Source organism: Heterocephalus glaber, unplaced genomic scaffold (genome assembly GCF_053883595.1).
Source record: "Heterocephalus glaber isolate CG9 unplaced genomic scaffold, H.glaber_assembly_v1.0 deba00001666, whole genome shotgun sequence".
Taxonomy (NCBI): domain Eukaryota; kingdom Metazoa; phylum Chordata; class Mammalia; order Rodentia; family Bathyergidae; genus Heterocephalus; species Heterocephalus glaber.
In genome coordinates, this window is record NW_028258406.1 from 4,037,945 (window position 1) to 4,064,673 (window position 26,729).

The 26,729-nt window shown below is 35.8% G+C and overlaps 1 protein-coding gene across 6 annotated transcripts in view; it reads left to right on the plus strand.

Moving 5' to 3' along the window:
* The window catches only part of Diaph3 (diaphanous related formin 3), a 501,638-nt gene that overhangs the window by 129,707 nt on the left and 345,202 nt on the right, over positions 1-26,729 (plus strand). For all 6 annotated transcript variants that reach the window (XM_087197467.1, XM_087197470.1, XM_087197468.1 and 3 more), the window contains 4 exons: positions 17,631-17,705; positions 17,791-17,860; positions 23,496-23,632; positions 26,035-26,140. In XM_087197467.1, coding sequence (XP_087053593.1) covers positions 17,631-17,705; positions 17,791-17,860; positions 23,496-23,632; positions 26,035-26,140 — 388 coding nt within the window. The remainder of the gene's footprint in view (positions 1-17,630; positions 17,706-17,790; positions 17,861-23,495; positions 23,633-26,034; positions 26,141-26,729) is intronic.

Genomic DNA, 26,729 nt, shown 5'->3' on the forward strand with positions numbered 1-26,729 from the left:
GGTAGGAGGCTTCATCTTTTGTATATTGGCATTCATACATGTGGTAAAATGTGTTATAAATATTTGCTTTCTAAGTTAAACTTTACCTGTATTTTAAAAGCTTTGACTTTAAATGCAAGGTTAACAATAAAAGTAGAGCACACTGAAAATTTAGTAATTGCTTTTAACAGACCAATGTGTATTTTCTGTAGATGGGGAATAAGAAATGTTCAGTTCAATTCATAGTTGACCTGAAAGGTCCCAGAGTTGTAGTCTCCTAGTCTATTTTTAAAAATTACATATGGACACACACACACACGTTTGTATCTATTCCTATCTATTTAAAATAAAAGGTAGATTTCTGTTTGAATAGCCAAGATAGGTTTATTTTAAAAAATATATCCTATTAACATGTAAAGTCAGTCAGAATGTAACATAGGGCTCCAAACTTTTCTTTTTTTAAATACAGGAATTATTTATGTATCTTTCTACAGTGATAGAGGTGGTATGTCTGTGCTGTTGGAAACACTGCTGGCTTACTGCTTGTGGCTGGTGAGCACTTGAAATGGTGCTGGTATAACTGAATTAGATGAAATGACTATAAAAGGAAAATTTTGGACCTTTTTTGCTTATATTCAAAGATAACAGGCAGAAAATATGACAGAACTAATTTTTTGAGATCAGTTCACTGTTTAAAAAGCAACAACAAAAGATAGAGTGTTATGCTATAACAATTAAGGAAATGTGCATTAAGCTTATGTAATTTTTCCTGGATAGAAAGGTGAAGTATAAGATAATTCCTTTTCAAGTGTATTTGTCTGTTTTCTGAGAATGTAAACCTTATGTGTTCAAGGCTACAACAGCTATCAGTATGAAATTATTTACTGAGTATTTTGGTCTTTGGTTTCTATTCTGATAAATATTTCAATGAGAGAAATTATTGAACTTCAGTAATAAAATTTCTAGTATTTTATATGCAAAGAAGCAACATTATTTCTTATACTCATTTTTGGGGCTTGGTACTATGTTTTAGAGTATTGCTAGTTGAGTTACATTTCAAAATGATGATGTTTTTCTTCATATTCCCTTATATTTGTACATATACATATCTGTGCATGAAGAAAGGCCTTAATACAAAGAAAGGTATACACTGACAACAGAAGGAGGTTTTAAGATTTATGATTTAGAAAAACTTGTAAGACTAAAATTCAATTTTGCAATATATGTCTAAAATAAACAGGCATAATTTATTATAGTTTCTTTTGTATGTTAATATTTTTTAAAGGATAGCAGAAAAGAAGCATGCACATAGGTTTAGAACCATTGAGGTCATTTGGAGTACCTCTGCAAGGTTGAATAGAAATTACTCATTTGAGCTGAGATCCAATAGAACTTTCTACAAAAACAACAATCGTTTTTGTCTCTGCTGTTCAGTATGGTAGCCACTTACCACATGTAGTTACTAGGCAATTTAAATGTGTCTGGTGTGACTGAGTAATGGCATTTGAACTTGAAATTGTCACATGTGGCTAATGGGTATTGTATGGGATGACATTTTTAGAGATCAGAAATTTATTTTTCTTGTTGCACTGGTTTTGAGCCCTTGTGCACTTGGGTCTTTGTGGCTATTTTCCTTATGCCATGACTTTCTGGGAAGGAAGATGAAGTGTATTAAATGGATTTGAATAAGACAATAGAGAAAATTAATGCATGGAATAAAGTGAAATATGTAACTCATTTTGCAAGATAAGAGCTCAAGTAATGGAGTATCTTTATGCCTTGTCTTGTTGGAGAAGTAGATCCTGTGCAAAGGTTTCTCCTTGTCCTCAGACTGCTGAGATTCCATTTGGTGAGAAATGTTTAAGATTCATTCAAGAATAAATGGTATCACAAGCTCTTACCTAATTAAATCCTTAAGTATGTGCTAGGATAACCTGACACTGGACTAGAGGGCATAATTTAATCTATGCAAGTATTTTAAATTCTGTACTACATACTTAGTAAGAGATGAGGGGGTTGGGGAGAGAGAGAGAGAGAGAGAGGGAGAGAGAGAGAGATAAATGTAGAAACTAAGTAAATAAATTATGCAAAAGGTAAGGAACTGAGAGCGATAAATAGCTTTCTGATGTAGGCTAATCACTGAAAATTTTTCTGAGATTGTGAAGTTTCAAAGCCAAAAGAGACAAGGAACTGGTTGAGAGAGGGTGGTTAGTGGTACTGGGCCCATAGTAAGTCTTGAGCAGTAGAGACCCTGTGGTGGGAAGACAGTGTGGCAGAAGTGGGGAGAAGTTGATGGAATCCGAGAGGTCAACAGAGGTGGGTGATGGACAAATAACGAGGGATCTTAAAGGTCCTGACACAGAGATTGGCTTTTTATTTTAAGTAACTGGAAGGCTACAGAAGAATTTCAACCAGGAGATGAAATACTCTGATTTGACTTTTTCAAAGAATCCTTCCTGGTGATGCAAGAGGTATGGGTTGGAGGGAGGAGAGTGTGGACAGGCAGATGAGATAGATGGCTCTGGCAGTAGTCACAGTGATGGTGAGTGGTATGGATAAGGATTGTATTGCTGATAGGGTAAGAAGTGGGTAGATTTTGCAGGTAAATTGGTGGTGGAAACTTAAGGACCTACTAATGGGTTGGTTTGGGGTGTGGGTGAAAGGAGAGAATCCAAAATAATATGTAGCTTTTTGACTTTTGTAAATTGGTAGGTAGTTAGTAGTGCTGTTAACTAGGATGGAGGAAAATGGTGGTTGTTACTGGTTTGATGCATTTTGGAGAAAAAAATGAAACTATCCTGTATAAACACATTAATTTTGATATGTCTAAGAGCTTTATAGTTTGAAACATCAAGGAAGCAGATTTGTGAGTCTGGAGCTTAGTGGAGAGATCTACAGTGGAGATACCAATTTTTTATATCCAGGTTTTTGCATAAATCCCTGAGAACTGCTGAGATCTCTGGAAGGTTGCTGGTGTACAGATATAGGGTGCAAAGATATAGAATGGTGCTCAGAACAAGCTGTGAGGGACTCTAGGCCTAGAAAGAGTCAAGAAATACATTATCCATAAAAGGAGGAAAAGTCAGAACAGATTGGAAATAGCCCATTGGGAGAGGAGGAGAACTCAGAAAGCTGGTTACCTGAATCAAAGAAAGGAATAATGTTTCAGAAGAAGGGAATGGCAAATTACATTAGCATACTGCTAAGAGGTTAGTCAAGATAATATTGTAGAGTTGTCAAGAGGAGGGTTTTTGATAACCTTTGAGTAAGGCAATTGTTGGTAGTCTGAAGTGAGATTGAGTGGATGAATGCCTAAGAATAGGTGCTAACAATGTATGTGATAAAATTGTATGGGACCTTTTGCTACAAAAGGAGAGTAATGGGCACTAATGGGGTGGTATCTGGGGTCAAATGAATGGAACTTGGTGAGGAATGGAGAAACTCATTAAATTTCGAAGAAGGACATTTGGCTTGGTCCCTGAAACATGAAATTATTTTAATTGTTAGCATAAGACACAGATCTGGGGGATGGGGTCACCATGAGTTGAGGCACAGAAGTAGTAATGAAGTTTATAGAATCAAGGACAGCTTATAGAGTTAAGGCTGATCTTACTAGTGTGGGATAGTATTAAGTATTTTAGATGGGAAAAGATTATGTAAGACTGAAATGTGACCATAATTTCTTTTCCCATATATTAGTTGTCAAATTAGTATATAAGATGAATAACTTAGTTAATGCTGCCATGAATTAATGATATTGGATTTGATATTAAGAAAGATATTTACTAATACTTGTTTTAAACTGAGTATTTATTTTTCTACAATATTTTTTATTAAGGAAGTTAAATTTTGATTATACCATATGGTAGCAGATGTCATTTTAAATTGTAATCTTACTGTATTTTCATCTGTAGGTCAAAAACTCATTTCTTATGCATTGTTTCTCACTATTGCTATTAATCTTGTTTTCATTTGATTTTGAATATTCTTTGTAGATATTTCATGCTTTCATATGATAGCTAAAATTGGTGAGAATAGATTATTAAATTTGTCATTCTCCCATCTCATCTAATAGTGCATGTGGAATAAAAGTAGCTACTTTTAAATATATAATTTCTTTAAAAAGTCAATTTCCAGAAAAAATATATATTAGCAATTATACTTTGAAGCTTGGTAATTTTTACTACTAAGCATTCTTCAGTTTCTGATTTCTAAGTCTGCCTCTATAATTTAGTGTAATTTTTGTGGCTAGACCATTGAATGGCATGTGGGTATATGTTTCCTTTGCCCTACAGGACCCGTAATAATTGCTTTGTTCTCCCCCCTAGAAGTGTTCATTTTAAGTATTTAGTCACCTTGCTAAGGGTAGGTGAAAAAGAAAGCTTAAAATAAGCTATAATTATATTCAGCATTGGTGATATATTACTCTGACAGAGGAATGTAAATTGGATCTGGATATTATTCAGTATTAAAGCTGACCTTCTGAGTTTAAGGTATGAAATTTGTTAGTTTGTCACATGTATTCAATGATGTCTCCCCCCCCCCCCCCCGCTTAATAAGCATCTTATGTTGATTTGTAGCAAAATCTGTTTGTGTTTCCCTAGGCATTCATGTAAGTTTTTTTGCATGATTAAAAATAAATATTTTTCTTGTTTTGAAGATATGAGTTCATTATAAGAAAGTAACTCTAATAATATACAAAAACAAAATGAAGGAAAATGAATAATGCCTAGTTAGACACTGTAAATTTGTGTGAGGCAGGAAAGTGAGAGTACCTATGTCCACGGAGAAGTCTTTGTGTCCAATGCTTTTGGTTGGTTATTTGAGAAAACTGGTTAAAGGATGAAATCATAAAAGAAAAACATTTAAAAAATTCAAAGAATGGTCATTCTTTTCCAGACATTTTATGGAACCCCAGACCTTTTCTTGGACTAGAGAAAGACTGATTGCCTAAGCCCCACCCATTATGCAGTGTCTCCTGGTGTGTGTATATATATATATATATATATATATATATATATATTTTTTTTTTTTTTGGTACCAGGGATCGAACTCGGGTCCTTGCGCTTGCGCAGCGGGCAATGAAACCACTGAGCTAAATATCTGGCTCTGGTGTTTATATTTTAAATTGGAACAGAATCTTGGGGCTCTCACAAAGTAGGAGAATTATTCTCTCTCTCTTTTTTAAAAAAGAGATTTGATGCTGTCTCTCATTAATTTACAGTTGTCCCCACATCTATTTCTACAGCAATTAAAAAATAATCTTTTTTGAGCTTTTCCAAAGCCTTAGGCTTAGTGTAGAAATAGCAGTTGTTTTCTCAGTAATATTACCTGTCTATGTGACTTAATATTATATAATTATAATAGTACAGTTGTGCAAGAACAGATTTGGAAATAGAGCACACTGATAGGTGGTAGGAGCAGAAGCATGTGGGTATATTAGTGAGTAGAACATTAGCCTTGAGAGTTCATGGCCCCAGAACATCAGGGTATGCTTCACACATGGAATGGTATAAACAGCAGGTAACTGACTGACCTGATAGTTAGAGGATGATTAAGAATGTTTGTCTGTAGCTATACAGACTTGAACATATTTCCTGTATGTTTTAGTCACTTTCCTCATTGCTGGGATACAATATCTGACATCTACAATTTGAAAGGTTTATTTTGGCTCACAGTTTGTAGAGGTTTCAGATCAAGGATGTTTAGCTCCAAGGCAGGGTAGCGTGGCAGAGGGGCATGGCAGAGGAGAGCTGTTCATGGCAAGGCAGACAGGACTTGAGAGGTCCAGGCAGGAGCCAGGGAGGAAGGCAAACTCTGTTCCAGGCCATGGCCCCAGTGACAGACCTCTTCTGACAAAACTCTACTTCCTAATTTTTTCTGTCTCCCACTTTATTTTCTTTGTTTTACCACCAGTTCTCCTTTAATTCTTTTACAATCAGGGCTTTATTCCCATAGAACTATTAATACATTTTACTTGAATTCATTTCTTTATAGTTCCTTTTGGTCCTTACTTTACATGACCTAATTTTAGCAGTTGATTCTTGATTCTCCTATTGAAACTTTCTTTTTCATTATGACTTTTTTTAAAAGATCAGATTTATAGTACTTGGTTCTCAACTTTGTACTGTCACTGCCTTTTTCCCCAATGCTTTGCCTGTTCTCTCGTTTAACAGTGGACAGTTGAGACTTGCACTTTTGGAAAGACGGAGCATCCTGTTCCTTCTGCCAAACGTAACTAAAAACTCGGACATTATTTATGAAACAAATATCAAAAGGTGGGAAGCCTAGGAAACTTAGAATCCAAGGAACAACATTGTGTTGAATTTGTGCTCTGTGTGTGTGTGTGTGTGTGTGTGTGTGTGTTCATGTGTGTGTGTGTGAATGTGTGTTTTCCAGATTTGGAGTGAAGTCTAAAGCTCAAAAATATCAGTGGGCACAAACCACAAAGTCCCAAAAAATCCTTCTTTTAAACCAAAAGCCTTCAAACAGGCAGCCAGCAGGACAGAAAACTTTGACAGTAGTCTGTCTGCCAAACACCACAGAAGCAGCCCTGCCCCAACCCGTATTATCAAAATTCAAAATAGGAAGCCAGATCTGCTATACCCAGAGAATAATAACGGTGCCAGAAGAGGTCTCTAGAGGCAGCACCTTCACCACCACCCAGAGATAACAGTGTCCCCATTCTCTAGCCCCTACATTGTGCCAGTCGAGGTCACATGATGAACGTAGTGCAGCCTTTCCACTTCTCCCTGCCAGGGGCAGATCAGCAGAAGCCTAGCAGGAAGCTCAAACCCAGCTGTATCAAGGAACCTATCAGGGAGTTCCTGATTGTTACTTGCAAAAACAGGTCTGGGAAAGAGCCAGTGGGGGAAGGTAATCAAATCTGGAAGACTTACAAAGTGAATTAGTGTCGGTGAAGAAGGGCAGTGGTGAATGTATAACACATTAGTCAGTTGGTGGTGTTGACAGAAAGGAAAAGATGAATTAGTAGCCTTGAGGGGAAGCAGAATTGAGGGAGGTTTAGGCAAGAAGGTGGGTATATTGGAAAGATTTGTAGGAGAAGAATCAATGGAGAGAAAGAAATTGTAGATTAAAGAGAAGTAAGGGCTGGGAGTAGCCTGAAGATTTGTGGCTAAAAGTGTTAAGAAGAAAGCACACATCTCTCTGGACAGGGAGGTCCAATCTGGATAGAACAAAATGGGTCTTGATGAAGACAGCGGAGTCTTTCTGAGTGCCTGGCTTCACTCTGCTTACTGAAGGCAGGAGCACAGTCATGTGTGACGAGTGCCAGAGGTGAGGCTGGGTTTACAAAGCTGATGGTTTTGATCAGGCATGGAAAGAAATAGAATATGAGTGAAATGACTGGAAAGTTACCTTGAAGACCCATTTGAAATTGGAAAATATGAGGAAACAATAATGCAGAACAATAGTTCTTAAATTCTGCTTAGTGCAAGCACCCTTCTTGTAAAAAATAGTTTATCCAGCCTTCCATGTTCCTTCATATCTGAAAGATAAAGCGGAGGTATTCTGCTTTCAGATAAAAGCATGGTGGGCTTAGAAGCTGTGGATAACCCTCTTTGGTCAACTTTGAAGTGTGTTTACAGACGCTGAGAGCTGAGAGGGGCACAGGGTAGATTTGGGTGGAATGTGCTGATGGGACAGGTGAGTGCACAGAAAAAGGAGACAGAACGTTGGTGTCAGCTGCTCCTTGGCTACAGATTGGTCAGAGGAATTCGGATCCAGCACATAACACAAAAATGACCCCAAGGTCAAGGTCAAACTGTGGAGCAAGTGAATATCCAAAATTTAAGTAACCAGATTTCACACTTGTAAAGTCATACAAAGAAAGAAGCAGCACATAAGTCTGAGGGGATTCATCTAAATCTGTTCCTCCTAGCAAAAGAGAGATGAGCAAGAACAGTTGAGGACATGAGATAGCTAGGGCTCTGGTCCTATTTTACTGTTCCTATTGAGTATGTCTAACTTTGGTTGTTGTGTATGGCTTGGCTTTTCTTTTCTTTTCTTTCTTTCTTTCTTTCTTTCTTTCTTTCTTTCTTTCTTTTCTTTCTTTCTGTGATGTGAGGAGGAATAGGAGTTGAATTAGAGGAGCTAAATCTTAGATTTGGAGAATGAGTAACTCTTCTGTGAAAAATTAGTAGTACAAGACTGAAAATCAGTAAAGATATAGGAGAGCTCAAGACCTTCATGCAGAATGATGTAATAGATATTTATAGTGCCCTTAACCCAACAACAACAGAATATTGAGTCTTTTCATAGTCTCCTATATCAAGATTAACCACATCTGATGCCACAAAGCAAAATTTATCAGGTTCATCAGTTCAACATACTGAGTATGTTCCCTCACCACAAAGGACTCAAACTAGGAAATTAGTAAGAGAAAGATTTCAGGAACATATCCAAATACTTGGAAGCTGAGCAGAATTCTGAGTAAATTTTTGGCAAGAATGTTTAAAGAGAATAAAATATATACTGATGAATATGCAACATTTAAAATTTTGTGGGATACATCTGAAGCATCATTTAAGGGAAATTTATAGTGTTAAACACATTAGAAAGAAGAAAAATGTTCAAATCAGTAATCTTTGCTACCACCTCAGGAATCTTGTTGAGTGGATGAGAGAAGCAAGGTAAACACAAAGCAAGCAGAAAAAAGGAAATAATGAAGAAAGGAATAGAAAATAATTAAATTTGAGAAGAAATGATGAAAGGATGAGCTGGTTGTTTGAAATGATTAAGAAAATTTGCAAACCTATAATAACATTGATTAAAACAACAGAAAAGCAGCCAATATCACGGATTAAATGGAATATTGCTACAGACTCTGAAAAAAATCAACAAGGTAATAAGGGAACACTGGTGCTATGGTTTGGCCAGGGTATAAGTGGTCCCCCAAGGTTTCACATGGTGGGAGCTTGGTCCTTAGTGTGGTAATGTTGGCAGAGGGTGTGGAACCTTTAATATGCGGGGCCCAATGCAAGGTTAGTTGGTCCTTGGGGCATTGTCCTTGGAGCAGGGGATGAGGTACTTGTGAGATTCCAGTTGCTTACTGGAGAGTAAGTTGATAAAGAAGAATAAACCTGATTCTTCCCCTCTTTCTGGCTTCCTGTTTTGCCATATGATCTCACCTTGTTGTATGCCACAGCATGAGTTTCTGTTATTTTGATGCCATTTGCCAATGATCCCTGTACATGTGCCGCCAGTAACTGAACATGTCAGGCTGTTCAGTATTGGCTGAAAATTGTGAGGCAAATGAACTTTTCTTTGTAATGTACCCAGCCTCAGGTATTTTGTTAAAGTAACAAAAAATGAACTAGTACAACTGTAAACAGGTTTATACATGCAAGTTGGACAATTTAGTTGAAACAGATCAAGTTTTTAAAAAAGCATGAGCTACCACAGGAACTAGAAAGTTTAGATGACCTTATGAGTATTGAGGAAATTAAATTCCTAATTTGAAAATCCCCTCAAATATCTTCATGTATAGATGTTATCACTAGAGAAGTCTTCTGCACATTTAAAATAAGATTAATCCCTATTTTATAATGTCTTTCCCAGGAAGGAGGAAGAACACAGGGACTAAGCACAGTTTGTCTTATGAATTTATTACCTGATAGTTCAATCAGACAAAGATAGTGCCAAAATAAAATAAAGAAGGAAACTGAAAATTTACAGACCAATGTCCATCCTGAAGAGAGGCACAAAAGCACTATTACTGACAAACCAGAGAAGAAAAGTCCTATCACATTTGTGGAGAACGACTTTCAGCAAAATTCAATACCTGTTCATGATAAAAACTCAGAAAACAGGAGTGGGGAATGTTCTGAGTTAAAAATGCCCACAAAACATGTTTAAGATCTAATCTCCTACCTGTGCCTTTCTTAAATAGAGTCATTATGGTGAAAGTAGTTAAGATGTCATAAAGAAAATACTGTAGGCTCTTGGTCAACTCTTCTAAGAAGAGAAAGTGACACCGAGTCCCATGTGGTGACTGGAGCACAGGAACACCAAGAATAGACCCCTTCACCAGAAGCCATGAAGGAGCCTCGAGGAACACAAACTTAATGACTTCTTGATCTTGGACGTGAAACCTCTGGAAATAGAAGAGACTCTATATGTTGTTTTAAATCACTCACCTTGTGGTACTTTGGTGTGGCTACCCTAGGAAAGTGATACATACAGAGAGGAACATTGTCAGCTTTCGAGATTGGCACAAGTCCTACAGGTAGTACTTATATACCCTCCTGTTTAGAAATCTCTCTTCCTTTGTATGGCTTCACCTTCGAGACTCAGATGAGAAGTCATCTGCTTTGAAGTTCATCAAGAGATACATATTGTACTTGCTGTTCCCACACCACTATGATTATAGCCATTGTTAAATTATGGAAATAATTTGGTTCAACATTTGTTTCAAGCATTAGTCTGTTATCCTTTCAAGGGCAGAGAACATATTTTGTTCATTTTTTCTCATACTTAATGGAGGATCAAGCACACTGAGAGCCCTTAAAAAGACTGAATAACTTTGCTAATGAACACTTGAGTTTTAGTAGTAATGAAGCATCACCTTTTGAGCAGCATTCAAGTCCTATAGTGTGATGTAGGACAGAGACTCCAGATTCCTCATCCTTTGTTCTGTATGGATAGATAACAGTTCTACAATCAGGACTGATATTTTTAGCATGAGGGTTGACACAGGCTTAGTTATGCTGCAATGATGATACCATCTTGTGTCTTTTTCCATATTTATGAAGGGCCCGAGCCTAGGGATCAGTACACTTAACTGCTATTGCAAAGGGACCTTAACTTTTTTCTGCACATTCCTTTCATTATATGTAACAATTGAAGGGAATTCAGTTTCCTTCTTAATTGTTTATCGAGTGCTTAATCTATCCCTGTGCTAGTCAATAAGAAATGATTCTTATTCTCAAGGAATTTGTACTGGGTGAGATTGAAAATGATCTGGTAGGTTTCTTCTAATTCTGATAAATCTATGATGTAATAACTTTAAGCAAAACAAAATAGGGGTGGGAGGGCCACTGTCTGGAAAATAGACTTAACTTTTCTGTGCGTTCCTTTTAGGCAGGAGGTAAATCTGAGATATGACTGTTGTCTCCATTGCTTTTAGGCAGGAGGTAAATCTGAGATATGACTGTTGTCTCCATTGCTCACTGAAGTGACTGGCTGTATTTGCTTTTAAAAACCAACAAGGTGTCAGAAACGACCTACACACTTTTGATTTCATCCTCTTTCTCTGGAAGCAATAAGTGAATTTCAAAGCCTATGCTGCTTTTGAACATTTAAAGGTGATTTGAACAGTGTAATTCTAGAGACCTGTTCTTCTTTCCTTCTTGCTCTCTCCGTTTCTTTCTCTATAAAATTTCTGTTACCTGTTTACCTCTTCTTTTTTCCTACATTGAGACTCCAACTTGGAAGTGCTACATGGTCATATACTTAGATGTTAATAAAAGGCAATTAAAAGCAAAGTGTTTGATATCTTCCATTATAGAATTTTAAAAGGCAGATGCTTGTTTAAGTTCACATTTAGCATATTTTTTGCTCTTTGAAACCAATTTTTTCTAATACAAATGTCATACTGATTTTGTCATTTCTATTCATGGGGAAGAAACATTTGCATAGTGCTTATTCATTCATGGATGCAGTTTGTAGTTAAGCCACATAATGCCTGATGGCACTATGCTGACAGGCACTGAACAAATAGTGTAGATTTTGTTTCCTGAAGATAGATCATTTATAGATCACTTGATAATGTTTTTCCAGGTTGTTTCTTACAGTGATGATGAGAAATTTTTCACTTTGTAGAAAGCTATGGATTTCAATAAACCTCTGTCAAGACTGCAGACCTGCTGACTCAATATCACTTTTTATCTTGAACACCCTTAGGCAGAAGATGGGGAATGATGTTTGTACCCCATCCTTGAAGACAACATTTCCGAAAGTTGTAGGGGTGGAGATTAGACACCTGAGAGGATCGGGTTGCGAATGACAAACTGTCAATGCAACAATATTTTGGCCTTGGAATTTTTTTTAAAGAAAACTGGGGTAATTTTTATGCATATTTAATTTGTTTGCTTTTTCAATTAGTAATCAGTTTTATTTTTATGCTTAAATATATTGTTCCTTTAGTTATCAGCAGTTTTAGTTTTCCAGTACCTTGTCCCACTTTTATTTTTGATGTTAAGTGCACTTCACAGTGTTGCTCACTTCTGTGATTTTATGATGTTGTTGAGAAATAAATTCCCATAATGAATTAAAAGATTGTAATGCAGAGTGATTTGGTATAATGCATCCTTGCATGCAGCCTTAATACGTCTTGTTTTATACAGAATTAGTTTTTATGTAATGTACATGAGTGGGTGTATATTGTATTTTAATGATTCGTATTCTGTAGTTTAGAAGGGAGGTATCTAGTGGGTCTAGAAATAGTTGATTTGAGACCTTCTGTGGGTCCCATTATTGTAGTAATAATTGTTAGGGGTGATAAATTTTAAATAGCTATATTGTATTATTAATTACTCAGCTCAGAAAACGTACAGATTTACATGGATTGATATTCCTCCTAAATTTTATCATGTATCAGAAAATAAGCATATTAAGTGCAATAAGGATTTTTGGTTATATTAACATGATTTGAAATTACTTTGTGTATTTTGGTGTAAGGCAGTTTTGTGAATATAACTTTATTCTGTACAGTGATTGAAGGTGATAGAAGTATAAAAAGCCCTAAATCATTCATATTAGCTTTAGAATATCTGTATGGATATACTTTTGAATACAGAGATGGTTGAAAATTCACTTCAAACAAAATATTGAAGGCCCACTGGGAAGTACTAACATAAGAGGGTCTGATGAACATAGACTCTCCATGCATCTCAATACCAGCCAAGTAAAGCTCTCCAATTACTCCTTACATGTTTGATTTCAAGCTTCCATGCTGCATGTGAAATAAGAATAAATACAGCATAGGATGTCAACAAGGCCAACAGTTAAGCAGATGCTGTAGGTATTTTCGTGAAACATGAAAGCAGGATTTGAAATGCCTACAGGTGATCTGTCTGTTGCTGATAGAGAACAGTAAACTCTTCATGTTTGAAGTAGCTTCTTAGTTTGAAAACAGCAACTTCTCCTTTGTGTTTTACCTCATTGTTAATAGCTAAGTCTTTTGTAGAGAATATCTTTCCTGTCTATGTACATTCTTGATTTAATCATTCCAAGGCTTTTCCTGGGCAGAGAAGGGCTAAGTAAAGTAGTCTTACAGTAGCCTGCCAATCTCAATGGTAAGAAATTTACTCCTTAGAAAGACATTTGCTTTTTCCTTTTTCTACCATCATCAGTTTTGAAAATTTATGGGTAGCCAAGCCGTGCTTACAGAGTGCTCAAATGAGGAAGATTCATTTTTATTTTATTGTATTTATTTTTAAATTTTATTAGTACATGTTTGTGGTACACAATGATTATTACATTCATTGTAGGGAATTGGTACATGTACATGACACATCTCAATTCTTAATTTTTCCCTTCCCTCTACCCCTCTTTTATTTTGCCAGCATTACATTCATTTTAAACAATGTGTTTTTTTAAACTTAATTTTTTTCACTGATGAGAACTTAAATAGAATGGGATGCTGTGTGATATTGATACATATACATTATATTAATGTTTAAATATGGTTAGCATGTCTGTCTTTTCAAATATTTATCATTTCTTTTTCTTTTTTTTTTTTTCTGGTACCAGGGATCAAACTCACGACCTTGCGTTTGTGAGGCAGGCCCAGTGCCACTGAGCTAAATCTCCTGCCCATTTATCGTTTCTTTATGGTAAAAGTATTTAAAATGCTTTCCTCTGGCTTTTGGAGATATACAGTACATAATTGTTATCTGTAATTACCCAGTAAGCATGCTAAAATTTCTGCTGTTACCTAACTCTGATTTAGTACCCTTTTCCATTCTTCCCTCCCTCCACCTACTCCCTGCCAATCACTAGTAACCAACCCCCCTTCTATTTGCAACTTTTATGAGGTCATGTTTTCTAAATTGCACACATGAGATCACTTGATAATTGTCTTTCTGTGCCTGGCTTATTTCACTTAACATAGTGATCTTTAGGTTTGTCCATGGTGTCTCTAATGCCAGGACACTTAGGTTTCCATTTCTTAGCTAGTTTGAATAGGCTGTACATGGGAGTTCAGCTGTCTCTTCAACATAATGCTTGTATTGTCTTTGGATATATACCCAGTATGTGTTTGTGGGATTGCCGGATCATGTAGTGGTTCTGTTTTTCCATTTATGAGGAACCTCCATACTGTTTTCCATAATGGTTGTACTACTTAACATTCCAATCAGTAGTGTGCAAATGTTCTTTTCCCTCTACATCCTTGCCAGCACTTGTTGTCTTTTATCTTTTAAATTTTATTTTTCACAGTACTATGGCTTGAACCAGGGCCTTCACACTGAGCTACATTCCCAGTGTTTTTATTTTGAGACAGGATCTCACTAAGTTGCTAAGTTGCCCAGGCTGGGGCTTGAACTTGTGATCCTTCTTCCTTGGCCTCCCAGAGTGCTGGTATTACAGCTGTATGCCACCATGCCCTATTTCTTTTATCTGTTTGATAATAGCCATTCTTACTGGGGGGAGGTGATATCTTTCTGTGGTTTTGACTTGCATTTATCTGATGATTAATGATGTTGAACATTTTTTCATATACCCATTGGCTATTTGTATGTCTTCTTTTTATCACAGTCTTTAAACCTGTTGCCCACTTTTTAGTTGGTTGTGGTTTTGCTATTGAGTTTGTAGAATTCCTTATGTATCTTGAATATTACCCCTTGCCAGATATATAGTTTGGAAATACTTTCTTCCATTCATTAGATTATCTCTTCACTGTGATGATTTGTTCTTTGCTGTAGAGATACTTTTTAGTTTGAGTTTCATTTATCTCGTTTTTTTTTTGTTTGCTTCTATGGTTTTGCTATCTTGTTGAAAAAAATTTTTTGCCCATTTCAATATCCTCCAGTATTTTCTCTATGCTTTTTTTTTTTTTTAAAAAGAAACTGGATAGTTTTATTACTATTTTTCAGTCTTTAATCCATTTAGAGTTGGTTGTTGTGACTGGTGAGAGATGGGAGGCCAGTTTCATTCTTCTGCATATGGATACCTCATTTTCCCAACAGTCTATTGAAAAGACTGTTTCTTCTCCACTGTATGTTATTAGCAAACTTGCTGAAAATTGGTTGTGGACCAGTTTGGTTATGTGGATTTATTTCTGGATTATCCATTCTTTTCCATTGGTGTGTTTGTCTGTCTTTATAACCACTATCATGCTATTTTGATCACTACAGCTTTTCTTCTCATTTTTTAAAAATTGGAAGTGTTGTATGTTAAGAGAATAGTATTTTCTGGCATGTGACTTTTTTATTCTTTATGATTTCCTATTTTGATTATTTGTTGAAATTTTGTGTCTACAATCTCACTGGTTAAACACTACACACACATATAAACACATGTTTATAAACAAAGATACACATACAAGTCCTATTATTTCTTTTTCTTTCCATGTTTTAGAGGCAGATTATAACCAATATTTTTTAATTTGCCAAGGTTTCAGATTACCACAGAAATAATATGTTTATTTCTACCAAGGTTGTTTTTCTATAATCAAGGTCAGCTGCTGTCTAGTAGTAATGATGTCCTTGTTACTTATACACCATAAATGTATCTTCGATTTTGTGAAACAGGTGTAGTCAGAATGGGAATACTGATGGAAATGGATGGTTTTTAATCAAAATGGATCAGAGATCTAAACATTAGAAACATTTAACCTGGTGGAAGACAAAATAGGTAAAACTCTTGAGCACATAGGTGTAGACAAAGATTTCCTGAACAAAACCCCAGTTGCACAAGAAATAATACAGGAATCAACAAATGACATCACATCAAATTAAAAAAGCTTCTGCACAGCAAAGGAAACCACTAACATAACAAAGAGACAACCTACATAACAGGAAATATATTTTTTTGCCAGCTACTTCTCAGACTAATATCTAGACCGTATAAAGAACTCAAAAAAATTAGACTCCCTCAGATTTAAAGACCTAATTAAAAGTGGGCATTTGAAATGACTAGATACTTCTCAGATGAAGAAATACAAATGGCTAATAAATACATGAAAAAATGTTCAACATCATTGAACATTTGAGAAATGCAATGTAATTCAACACTGAGATTCTGTCTTACTTCAGAAAGAATTGTTACCATCAAGGAATCAACCAGTAGCAAATGCTGGTGAGGCTGTGGGGAGAAAGAAACCCTTTTCTATTGTTGAGAGGAATGTAAACTAGTACAACCACTATAGAAATCAGCATGGAGATTCCTTAAAAAACTAAAAGTAAAAATTCTGTTTGACCCAGGTATTCCCCCTGTAGGTACAGCATCTTCCCAAAAGACTTAAAGGCATCATACCACAGTGATTATGCATACCTATGTTTATAGCAGCGTGATTCATAATAGCTAAATCTTGGAAACAGCTTATATGTCCATCAACAGACAAGTGGATAAAGAAAGTGTTCTATTTATACACAGTGGAGTATTACTCTGCAATAGGATAAACTTGAGTCATTTGTAGGTAAATGGGTGCAGCTTGAGATCATAATGTTAAGTGAATCAACTCAGACTCAATATCACATGGTTTCTCTTATATGAAGAAAGATATGTATATACACATATATGTACGGATGTATGTATTTCTAAATAGAAGATAGATAATAGGAAAAAAAGAGGGAAAAAGGTTTTGTCATGCAGTATGGATAATGTATTTAAAATTGTACCTTGACTTAGTACAATTGTTTTGTATGTTCTTTGGCCTATTTGCCTGGATTTCAATCTGTAAAATGAATCTGGTATTAGAAAAATAAAAGGAAGTAGAGGGAGGGGGACAAGAAGGGAATTGAAATGTGTTATGTACATGTACTAATCTGTACAATGAATGTGTTCGTTATGTGCTGCAAACATAATGGGAGAAAAATAAATTGAAGATGTTATTTTAAAAACGCAACTGAACCTAGAAACAGGAAACTCTTAACAGTGATAGACATGCATTTTAATCATAAGTAAAATTCTCTTAAAACATCCCTTTTCCCGTTGTTTACTTTTTCTCATTTATATTTTTATGTCAGTCTCCATTATTTCTTCATACATCTTCACTGAATGTGTTTAATTTCTACTCTTCAGAATAGTTCAAAGTCAGGCTTATCCAGTGATGTGCTGTGCTGGTCCATGTTTTTTTAGCAGATGGATGGTGGATAAAGCTCTGCTTGGTAGCTTTTGCTAGTTTCTGTAGTGTGAGCACTTGTGTTATACTGGATAAATCATGTCACTGAACATAGAGCCCCGAGGAGAAGGGCACGGTTAGCTTGCACAAGTCAGTGCAAGCTGAATTTAGCACACCACTGGCTTACCCTGTCTTTGCTCCTTTACTTTACTACTATGATCATGTGTCATGAAGGATTTTATATTTGGTGCTATTCTTAGATTGTCAGTCTGTAGCATTATCATGGTATTCCAAACTAGAACACTGACTTAATGTATAACTACTTTTATTCCTTTCCTTTTTTCAGTTGGGTGGAAAGTTTTGGACATGAAGGGCTTGGATTATTATTAGACATTTTGGAAAAACTGCTTAGTGGGAAAACGTAAGTATTATAAATAATTTTCAGTCAATCTACATTTGTATGTTCAATTATAATTCTAATATTGGTATCTTTTATGTTAATACAGCCAAAACAAAGTTGTAATGAAGAATCAACACAAAGTCATTCAGTGTCTAAAGGCCTTGATGAATACACAGGTATGCACATAGGTAATAATTAGTATTTGTCATTACCAGTTCTCAAGTGAATTAGTTTTGTACTGTTGAATTTTATATACATTAAAGATGCCCTTTTCAGTGCAGAATGGAAAAAGTATAGAATCAGATTCTAGTTTCGAATGAAACCAACTCTTGCAACAGGAGAGACTTAGGATTGAATGGACCTTCTTGTATAGTGCTTAACTGTCCATATACTGGCAGATTTTTTTTCTTCCACCCTTTTCCCCTCCTCTTCCCTTTTTTGACCCCTCCTTTTGTTTCATCTTCCCTCTTGTAATTTTCAAAAGTCCCCACGAATCAACTTTAATATATAAGCTGTATGTGGTGGAGAACACCTCTATTCCTAACTAGTCAGGGGACTGAGTTAGATGGATGTTGAGTACGAGACCAGCCTTGTCAACATACGTGTCTCAAAACAAAAACAAAAAATGTAGTTATTAGATATAGTTTACAATTACCAAAGAATCAATTTGAAAAGATTTGTTATTATAATTTATTTAAGAACTTAAAATCTATAATAAAATTAAAGTAAAGTGACATGAGCAGGGTTCCAGAAATGGAACAGTGATTCCTCATACAAGTAATATTGAGACCAAAAAAAATATATAATATCTGTAGGTTTTTCATATTTAAAGAGAATACGTCAGAAGGAAGAAATCCTGTAGCTCTTACTGAAGTTTATTTATCTAAGTTTTTTTCTTTTTTCTCATGTACTGTTAATTGCTGAAATTAGCAATTTCGACTCCTATTTCTTTAGTTTCTACAATTAAGCATATATACCTCTTGATGTAAGAAGTAATGATAGCTATTTAATTGCTTTTGAACATCGGAGGGAATTTTATCTATGAAGATGTGATGAGTTTTGTTGTATAGCAAAACTATCTGTGTACTATTGATTAATTTTAATGTTTACTATTTCTCCTTATTGTATTAAACTTCAGGAGGACAGTATACTTAAAGTGGTAGTATATGTCAATATTTATTTTTTCTTTTTATTAACTATAGTAAATATATTTTCTAAATATTTGTATGTTTTGAATTATTTATGTACTGTATTTGAAAAATTTTCTGGAGCTAAGTATTCTATTTTTAACCAATGTAATATTTTTCTTTCCTTATCCCTTCAAATCAGATTCAGTCATTTTCAAGTAAAATAAAAATCACAAGTTCTTTTTATACTGATTTCACTATTCTTTAATAATTAGATTTTAGACATATTAGCCAGTGTTTTTTGTATAATTCAAGAGTAAATGGATAACAAAAAGATAAACTCCTGATACGGAAGCAATCTCTTCCCCTGCATACATAGAATTCTTCAGGAAAATCCTTCTAAACTGAAAATACAGAAATTGGAAATTTCATTGGTAATGGAAAGGACAAGAGCAGAGAAAACCACAGGGGCATGTGGATCATAATTTGAATTTAAGAAGAATATCATGGTTAAAGTGATGTGGAATGTTGTATAAGTTACTTTCCCTTTGCTAGAACAAAATACTCAAAACCTGCAACTTAAAGGCCATGTTTATTTTGGCTCACAGTTTTAGTGGGTTCAGTCCATGGTTGGCTTGTTCCAAGACAGAAACAGCATGGTGGAATGGCCTGGTGGACGATAATTGCTTAATTCATGATGATCAGAAAGCAGAGAAAGGAGGCAGGAAAGGAGAGAGTGAGGAGAAAGGAAAGTAGAGGGAGGGAAAGCATGAGGAGAGAGAGAATATATTAAATGCTTGAGAGAGAGAGAGATATCACATCCAATGGCATGACCTCACTGATTGCCTTCTTTACCTAGGCACTACCTCTCAATGGCACAGTCAACTATGAACTCATGAATGTATTAATCCATCAACGAATATAATATCCCCATGATCCAATTACTTTCCAAAAGTCCACTTCTGAACGTATGTAACTTTGGTGAAACATTTTAGATCTTAACTATAACGTTTCATCCTGTCCATCTCATTATGCAAAATGCTTTTTGTCCATATCTAAGGATCACCAAAGTCTTTGTTTTTTTTGTTTTTTTTTTTGGTACCAGGGATTGAACTTGAGTCCTTGAGCTTGCAAGGCAGGTGGCAGAACCACTAAGCTAAATCCCTGGCCCAAAGATCACCAAAGTCTTAACAAGTTCCACTATTGCTCAAAAGTACAAGTCCAAAGTTTCTTCTGAGACTCAAAGCAAATTCTTATCTGTGAGCCTCTGTAAAAGTAAAAAAGAAAGTTAAATACTTCCAGCGTATAGTGGCAAAGGATAAACATTCCCATTCTTAAGAGGAGGAATAGAGGCATAGAAAGGAAGTCTTGACCAAAACAAGACTAAAACCAGCTAGTCAAATATTAAGCCCTGTAACTCCATCTCCAACACGTGATAGTGAAATATGAACTCCAGAGGGCTTGGACAGCCTCACTCTTGTGGCTAGCTGGTTGCAACCCAGATGACCTCTCTCTGCTGCTGACATCTCTCACTGCATGTGCCTTTCCCTGGCAGAAACTCCATATTCCTGGCATCTCCAAATTCCTGGGGTCTGCACTGCACGGTTTGGCTTAACTCTAATAGTCCCTTGCAGAGATTCTGACCCTGTCACACATTTTTGCCTGGCCTCTTAGATTTTTCTTCTAAAATTTGGATGGAAGCCTTGGTGACTGCAAAACTCTTGCACTTTGTATGTCTGGAAAGCCAGCCCTACAGGGATTATGCCAAGGTTGGCCACCAGCTCAAGCAGTAACCAGGCTCCTTTGGACCATTGTTGTAGTAGCCTCTAAGTGCCTGGATGGTTAAAACTAGAAGCTCTAAGTGAGCAGGGTGCCATGGGGCTTTATTCTCAAAGCAGAGTCTCTTAAAAGAGCTTACTCTTTTACACTCTTGAGCTTATGATGAATAGAATCTAGCCAATTCTTGAGATCCTTTCAAGGAATCTTTCTTGTTGTTCAGGTGTAAAGTACTTGGCTTTTATTGGCTCTAAAATTTTCAGCAACCATACCTTATGCAGTCCCAACTTTACACTGAACAACTTTACACAAAACAGTTGTTCACATGTTTTGGCTCTGCCTTTTGCTCCTGATTCTCATTGTAAATCTGGCTGAAATCAGCCAGCAGTATCCATACCACAGGTTTAACATTAGGCTGCCTTGAAATTTCCTCTGTTAGATTAACTAATCTTCCACCTTTAAATGCAGGGTCCCACGATGTCTTAGAATATTGGCAAAATGTACATAATTTGTTGTCAAAATGTAACACACAAGGCTTCTCCTCCAGTTCCTAATAGTACTCTCAATTCCTAGCCAAAACCTTATGAGTCTGACCTTTAAAACTGCCCACATTTCTATCTCCCAACAGAATCTCATTTCAATCCTTGCCTCAGCATTCTAAAACTTTTCTAGACGGCACCTCTGAACTTTTCTAAAATCCTCCCAGAAACTAGTGCAAACGGCTTCCGAATCACATGGTCAGGTACAGTCAAGCAACAACCCCCCTCTAGGTACCAATTTTCTGTATTACTTTCTTGTCACTGGGATGGAATACCCAACACCTGCAACTTAAAAGGAAAGGTTTATTTTTGCTCATGGTTTCAGTTCATGGTCAGGTGGGTCCAAAGGCAGAAATGGCATGGTGGAAGAGTATGGCAGAGAAAAGCTGCTCTATTCATGGTGTGCAGAAAACAGAAAGGTAGGAGGGTAGAGAGAGTTGGGGAGAGAGGGGAATGGGAGATAAGGGAAAAAGAGAAGAGGAGAGAGCAAGGAGAGGGGAAAGACAGAAGAGGTGAGAGAGAGAGGAGGGGGAGAAAACGAGGAGAGGTAAGAGAGAAAGGGAGGAGAGTGAAGAGAGGAAAGAAAGAGAGAGGAGAGAAAAAGCACCTTCAAAGGCATGCTCCCAGTAATCTGCCTCCTCTGCCTGGGCTCCATTCCTAAAAGCACATTCAACTATGAACTCATCAGTGGATCATTCCTCTGGTGATCATAGCACCCCCATAATTAAGTCACCTTCTAAAATTCCCACCTCTGAATACTGTTCTGAATGGTGCCTGATAAGCTGCTAACAATTCACTGTAATGATTACTGAGACATATTCCAGTTTCTTACTCTATGCCTGTTTATTCATTCTCTAGTTCCAGTTGTATAACAGCCCAGGGCATCACAAAAGTGAGCAGTCCTTGACTAAATTCATTGTCTCTGTAAACCTTCTCCCATCACCAATGAAACAGTGAAGTCAGTCCTGAATGAGGCCCTTGCCTGTTCTGCTTGTACTTCCTCCATTGAATCTGTGTTCATTAGATAGTGGCTTAAAACAAATGCAGTATTTCAGTACAGTGAGAAGTGTTCTTTACTAAAAGTGTCACGTACAAGATAAGGAAGTTATATTAATTGGACTTCTTCATAATGGAAGCACTTGGGTCTAAGTTTGTTATAGATTTGACTTTGGTGCTTATAATATACTGCTAATTTTGAGCTTCATCTGATATGTTTATAACTAGAATTGAGGCCCCTTTTTAGTGCTGGGTGATAACTCTGATCAACCAATTTTTCACTCTTTAGAAGAATCCCCTGATAGGCATGAGAGGCAAACAGTATTGTTTATTGCCACTTGGATATACACTTGGATGTAGCTTTATGGCAGAAGCAAAGAAACTTTATCCTTATCCTAAATCATCCGCTGTGTGTGTGTGTGTGTGTGTGTGTGTGTGTGTGTGAGAGAGAGAGAGAGAGAGAGAGAGAGAGAGAGAGAGAGAGAGAGAGAGAGAGATTACAGCTGCATTGTCTTCCTGACCATAAATGCCACATAAATACCATTCTTATACATTCTTAAACATATTCTTATACATATACCCTTTATGGCATTTTTCTACCTGGTATCTTTCCAAATCTTCCTTTACCTTTGCCCACTCATATACAAAGTGCTAACATGTGGGATTGTACTGTGTAATATGGTGGCCAAATATGGCTTTGGAATGTGTTTAGTCTGAATTGAGATGTGCTACATAAGCACAATTGGATTTCAGTTCTTAGGAAGAAAAAAGTGAACTATCTCACCAATAAAATGTTTTACATTGTTTTCCTACTGTTTGGTTATATTGGATTAATTTTCTTGAAAATAAGTTTTATTTATTTCTTGAAAAAATAACATAATTACATGTAATGTGGTTTTTACACTATATTTCTCTTGGACAGTGGTGATCTGTTTACTTGTGGTTACTTACCAACTTTCATTCCCAGGCAAAAGATCCTCATGGCTTCTCTTTTAATATCTGGTTGTTTTATGTGTTCCTGATGGAAAAATCTCATGAGTTCTCTATATGGGACTTCAGTAGGGTCCCATAGTTTTTTTTGGTTGTTGTTTGTTTTTTTCTTGGTACCGGGGATTGAACTCAGGACCTTGTGCTTGCCAGGCAGGCAAGGCACCACTGAGCTAAAATCCGCGGCACCCATAGTTTTTGACATAAAGTAAATACTTATATGATTTTTTTCAGGGTGTTACAAAGTCTTTTAAAAATATTTTTAGGCTTTACTAGGTGTAAAAATGTATTATCCTCTAAAATTTTTTGAATAACTGAATTTTCTTTAGAACATTAATTTTCCAACTAACTCCTAATATTCAACCTCTATTACCAAAACATGATAGTATGGCTTGGAAAGAATTATGAGTGAAGAGAGGAGTCTTTCTTTATTGGCCAAAGCCATGGATCCCATGCATCCCAGTGTGATGACAGATGTGGTTAAACTCCTTTCTGCAGTCTGCATTGTAGGAGAGGAAAGCATGTAAGTATTCTCTACTTTTTTCTCTAGGTATAGAATAATTCCCTCTCACTCCCAACAGGAATAGAACTCAGGACCTTGCGTTTACCAGGCAAACGTGGTGCTACTGAGCTACATCCCCATCCCTAGGCATAGAGTAATTTTTAAAAGTTTATTTTTTAGGGCCGGGGATTTAGCTCAGTGGTTCCGCCACCTGCCTCGCAAGTGCAAGGTCCTAAGTTCAAATCCTGGTACCAAAAAAAAAGTTTGTTTTTAATGTCATCTGTTCTACTTTAGAATTTAAATAAATTTTGAAATATACTTAAACAGCTGATTTAGGTTCTTATTTGCTGAATATAAATGTTTAATAATTATTTCTCTTAATAGATATATAAGTTATGGGATAAAATGTTTCTGTGAAAAAATGATTTCTTCATCATATTTATTTTAAACAGCTATTTTGAATGCAAATCTAAAATAAAAGTTTTAAATGAAGATTGAAAAAATACATGAATGTGTTCTTTTTCGTATCTAATTTTTTCAGATAGGATTAATTTAAACTATGGGTCTTGTATATCTCCTTATAAAAAGCAACAATACTATTTAAAAAAATTTATAGGGCAGATTTAGAAATTTACATATGTAATAGTACTGTACTGGTTGAGTATATAAAGTTTTTAGTCAAAAAGTACATACTGAAGCTTTAAAAACCTTAACTACTTTGTTAACACTGTAACTCAAAGACTATTATAAATATTAAAGACAATAATATGCTTTTTTATTTTTTAAAAAAGATTGTGATTCTGCTTATAAGCAAGCACTTAAAATGTCTTTTAGGAAGGATAAGACTGAAAACTGAATAACCAACAGAACAGATATTTCTCTCATACAGCGTAGGCAGATACCTTATGTGGGGCCTCTTGGATTCATTTAAAGATCAGCCTTGGGGAAATCCTCCTGAAGCAGGTGGAACTGAGCTGACTTAGTCTGATCCTTAGTCTAGTTAGAGAGTCAGACGCACCACTTGAGGCCTGGCTCTTTGCCTCAATATGTACCTGTAGTGTGTATCTGTCAAAGGCGTTTAGCTGAACCCAACTGGAGTCCCAGGTATAGAAGTCAGGCATCTGGCTTTAGTGTTTTTCTTTTCCCAATTACAAAGGCCATATAAATGTTGGTGTGCATGTCAAAGAGTCAGTGTGGGTCAGATATATATGTATGTTGATATATATATTTCTTTCTTTTTTTTTTGGTACCGGGGATTGAACTCGGGTCCTTGAGCTTGCAAGGCAGGCAGCGGAACCACTGAGCTAAATCCCCAGCCCTGATACATACATTTCTGACCTCCCTTCCCCTTTCTTTTCTTCCTCTCTCCTCCAGCGTCCTTTTTCTCTCAATACCTCTCTTCCCTCTTCTTCCCTCTTCTTCCCTCTCTCTCTCCCCTTGGACTCATCTTTCTTTTTCCTATTCTGTTCTCCTTCCCTTTTCTTTCCTTTTGCCCTTTCCTATCCTCATCTTTTCCCTTCTCTTTCTTTAACTGTTTTCCCTCTTTTCTTTTTTTCCTCCTCCTTCTTACTCTTCCATATTTTTTATTTTTGGCTTCAGAATGTATATCAAAATGATGTAACATTCACAACTACACACCTTCACCCACAAACTAAGTCTTTGTAATAGTTAGTTCCGCAACTATTCTTTGAAACAGAAGGAAAAATATAGCTTTTGTGTAATTATTATAGTTTACATTTGTTTATTAATAACTCGCTGCTCTATATTTTTGCTGTCACAGCACTACCAATTTGAGAGGCATTAAGAGTGTATTGCTTAAGAGCATTTTAGTCCTTGCTGCACAGTCTGTCAAATCCTTGCTCCACCATTTAGTAGATGTGAGACTTTGAACAAGGTGCTTAACCTTTTTCGGTCTTAGTTTCCAAATCTATAGTATGGGTAAATAATAGCACCTACCTCATACAATTATTATATATATTAAAATTCCCATAGGCTGTCTCTAGATACAATATATTGTATATTTTTTAAAATTAAGGATTTCACATGTTTTCACCATAAAGAAATTATGAATGGTAAGGAGATACGCTTACCTTGATTTTAGTGTTATATAATGTATACATGTATTGGAATGTCACATGGCATCCTATAAATATGTACAATTTTTATTTCAATTAAAAATAAAAAAATTATCAAATGGTTCAAATAGTGATGGATAAGTGTGATTTAATTGCTTGCTCACCATCTTCATAGGGTATTGTCGGGAATAAATGAATTAAAACATATTTAGAACAGTGCTTGATATCTGTTCGGTACTCTGTAAGCTTCTTCTAAAATGTTATTGACATATCGACTCCTTTAGCAGGGTGAAAAAATTGTATTATGGCTACTTGCAATTTAACTAATAGACTCAAAATTTCTAATAGCCTTGAAGAAGTTTTAGAAGCTTTAACTTCAGTTGGAGAAGAAAGAAAAATTGATAGATTTTCGTCTATTGTAGAAGGACTTCGGCACAATTCAATTCAACTGCAAGTAAGTTTTATGTCTATAACCTCTATTCTTTTTTTTTTTTTTTGGCACCAGGGATCGAACTCAGGACCTTGCGCTTGTGAGGCATGCGCTGGAACCACTGAGCTAAATCCCCGGCCCTATAACATCTATTCTTAATTGATATACATATTGTTTTGTTACTGATTAATGATTGGCTTATATGTAAGCATCGTGTTATGAAACTGCATGTCATTTTATTATTTTATAGCATTTTTAATGAATATGTAGAATTCCAATTTGTATTACATCATAATCTTTCTTACAAATGCATCCTGGTGAACATCTAGGATTACTTCTTTTCTAGCAGTAAAATAACTGGATTTCGCTACAAAACCTATATTAATATGAATTATTTATTCAATAAGTCTGATAATTATAACCTTAAAGCAATTTTGCCCATTATGTAAATTATGACTTCATTATTTTATTTTTCAGAAATGAAACATTGTTTCCTTTAGTAACAATGAAACTCAAAGGTTATAGATGTTCTAAAATACGTTTTCCCCCTTAAAGTCACATTTAGACTTAGCCAATTTACTTTCCAAGCTGCATAATTAATATTCATTTAGTT